The following is an 899-nucleotide window of genomic DNA, read 5'->3' on the forward strand; positions in this document are numbered from 1 at the left end:
AGACTAAATTTAACATGAATTCGAGATTGAACTAATCATGCGCGTTTTATTTCCTTATTATTAATATAATATGGGCTTGTGTTCCTTGTACTAATAATTTAACAATAGTTACAAATAGAAAATAAAATAAATATATGCTAGTCGAATTCATTTTGATAGGCCTATTTATCTACCTAATAATCAATATTTCCTCGAACAAAATATTTAGCCTTTCCGTTTGCCTTTGTAGTTAAAAAAAACATTTGATTTGAGCATCTATATTCCCAAATAATATAGTTTATAATTTGTTTTAAAACGTAGTCTTTTTAAATGCAGTTATTTACACCGCTTTCAAATTTCTTTCAAATTATGTGATTCAAACAAATGTAAAGATAATATTGCAAACACATGCGATGGTTTTTGAACGCATCTCGCCATAAAGCTGATTGCGTGGAGTCTGCTGCCACCCAGCGGCCGGAGCAGGAACAGCAGCATCTCGTTTTCAAAAAAAAACTCAGCATTCCTGCATTTAGATGAATTATTTTTTTAAATCATAGAAAGGCTTCAGTTCCAGTGCTGATAAACAACAGTAGCCACGTGCCTTTGAAAAAGGATCGACTTTATTTACAGGGACATTTCGGATAAAAATGAGTGATCCAGGGCCTCATTGAGACAAAGCTGTGTCTTCTCTCGCTCTCTCTCTGGTCTGATGGCGAGCTCAGGGACGGATCCGGCGCTCAGCAGTGTTTGTGGTGATATCGTCCAGTCATGTTGGCAGAGAGAGATTGCAGCAATATGTCGTGTGGTCTTTTCCTCTTCAGTGACTTTCTCCCTTCTTTCCCACAACCTGTTTCTCACACACACACACACACACACACACACACACACACACACACACACACACACACACACACACACAC

At 37.6% G+C, this 899-nt stretch overlaps 1 protein-coding gene across 1 annotated transcript in view; it reads right to left on the reverse strand.

Annotated features, from left to right (window-relative positions):
* Window positions 1–560: 560 nt before the first annotated feature.
* Window positions 561–899, reverse strand: part of LOC107675796 (thioredoxin-like protein 1) — a 9,070-nt gene continuing 8,731 nt past the window's right edge. The window contains exon 8 of the mRNA XM_016470261.1: window positions 561–826. Within this exon, the coding sequence (XP_016325747.1) occupies window positions 797–826 (30 nt within the window). The 3' untranslated portion in view covers window positions 561–796. The remainder of the gene's footprint in view (window positions 827–899) is intronic.

The sequence above is a fragment of the Sinocyclocheilus anshuiensis genome, unplaced genomic scaffold, assembly GCF_001515605.1.
Source record: "Sinocyclocheilus anshuiensis isolate Anshui unplaced genomic scaffold, SAMN03320099.WGS_v1.1 scaffold708, whole genome shotgun sequence".
Taxonomy (NCBI): Eukaryota; Metazoa; Chordata; class Actinopteri; order Cypriniformes; family Cyprinidae; genus Sinocyclocheilus; species Sinocyclocheilus anshuiensis.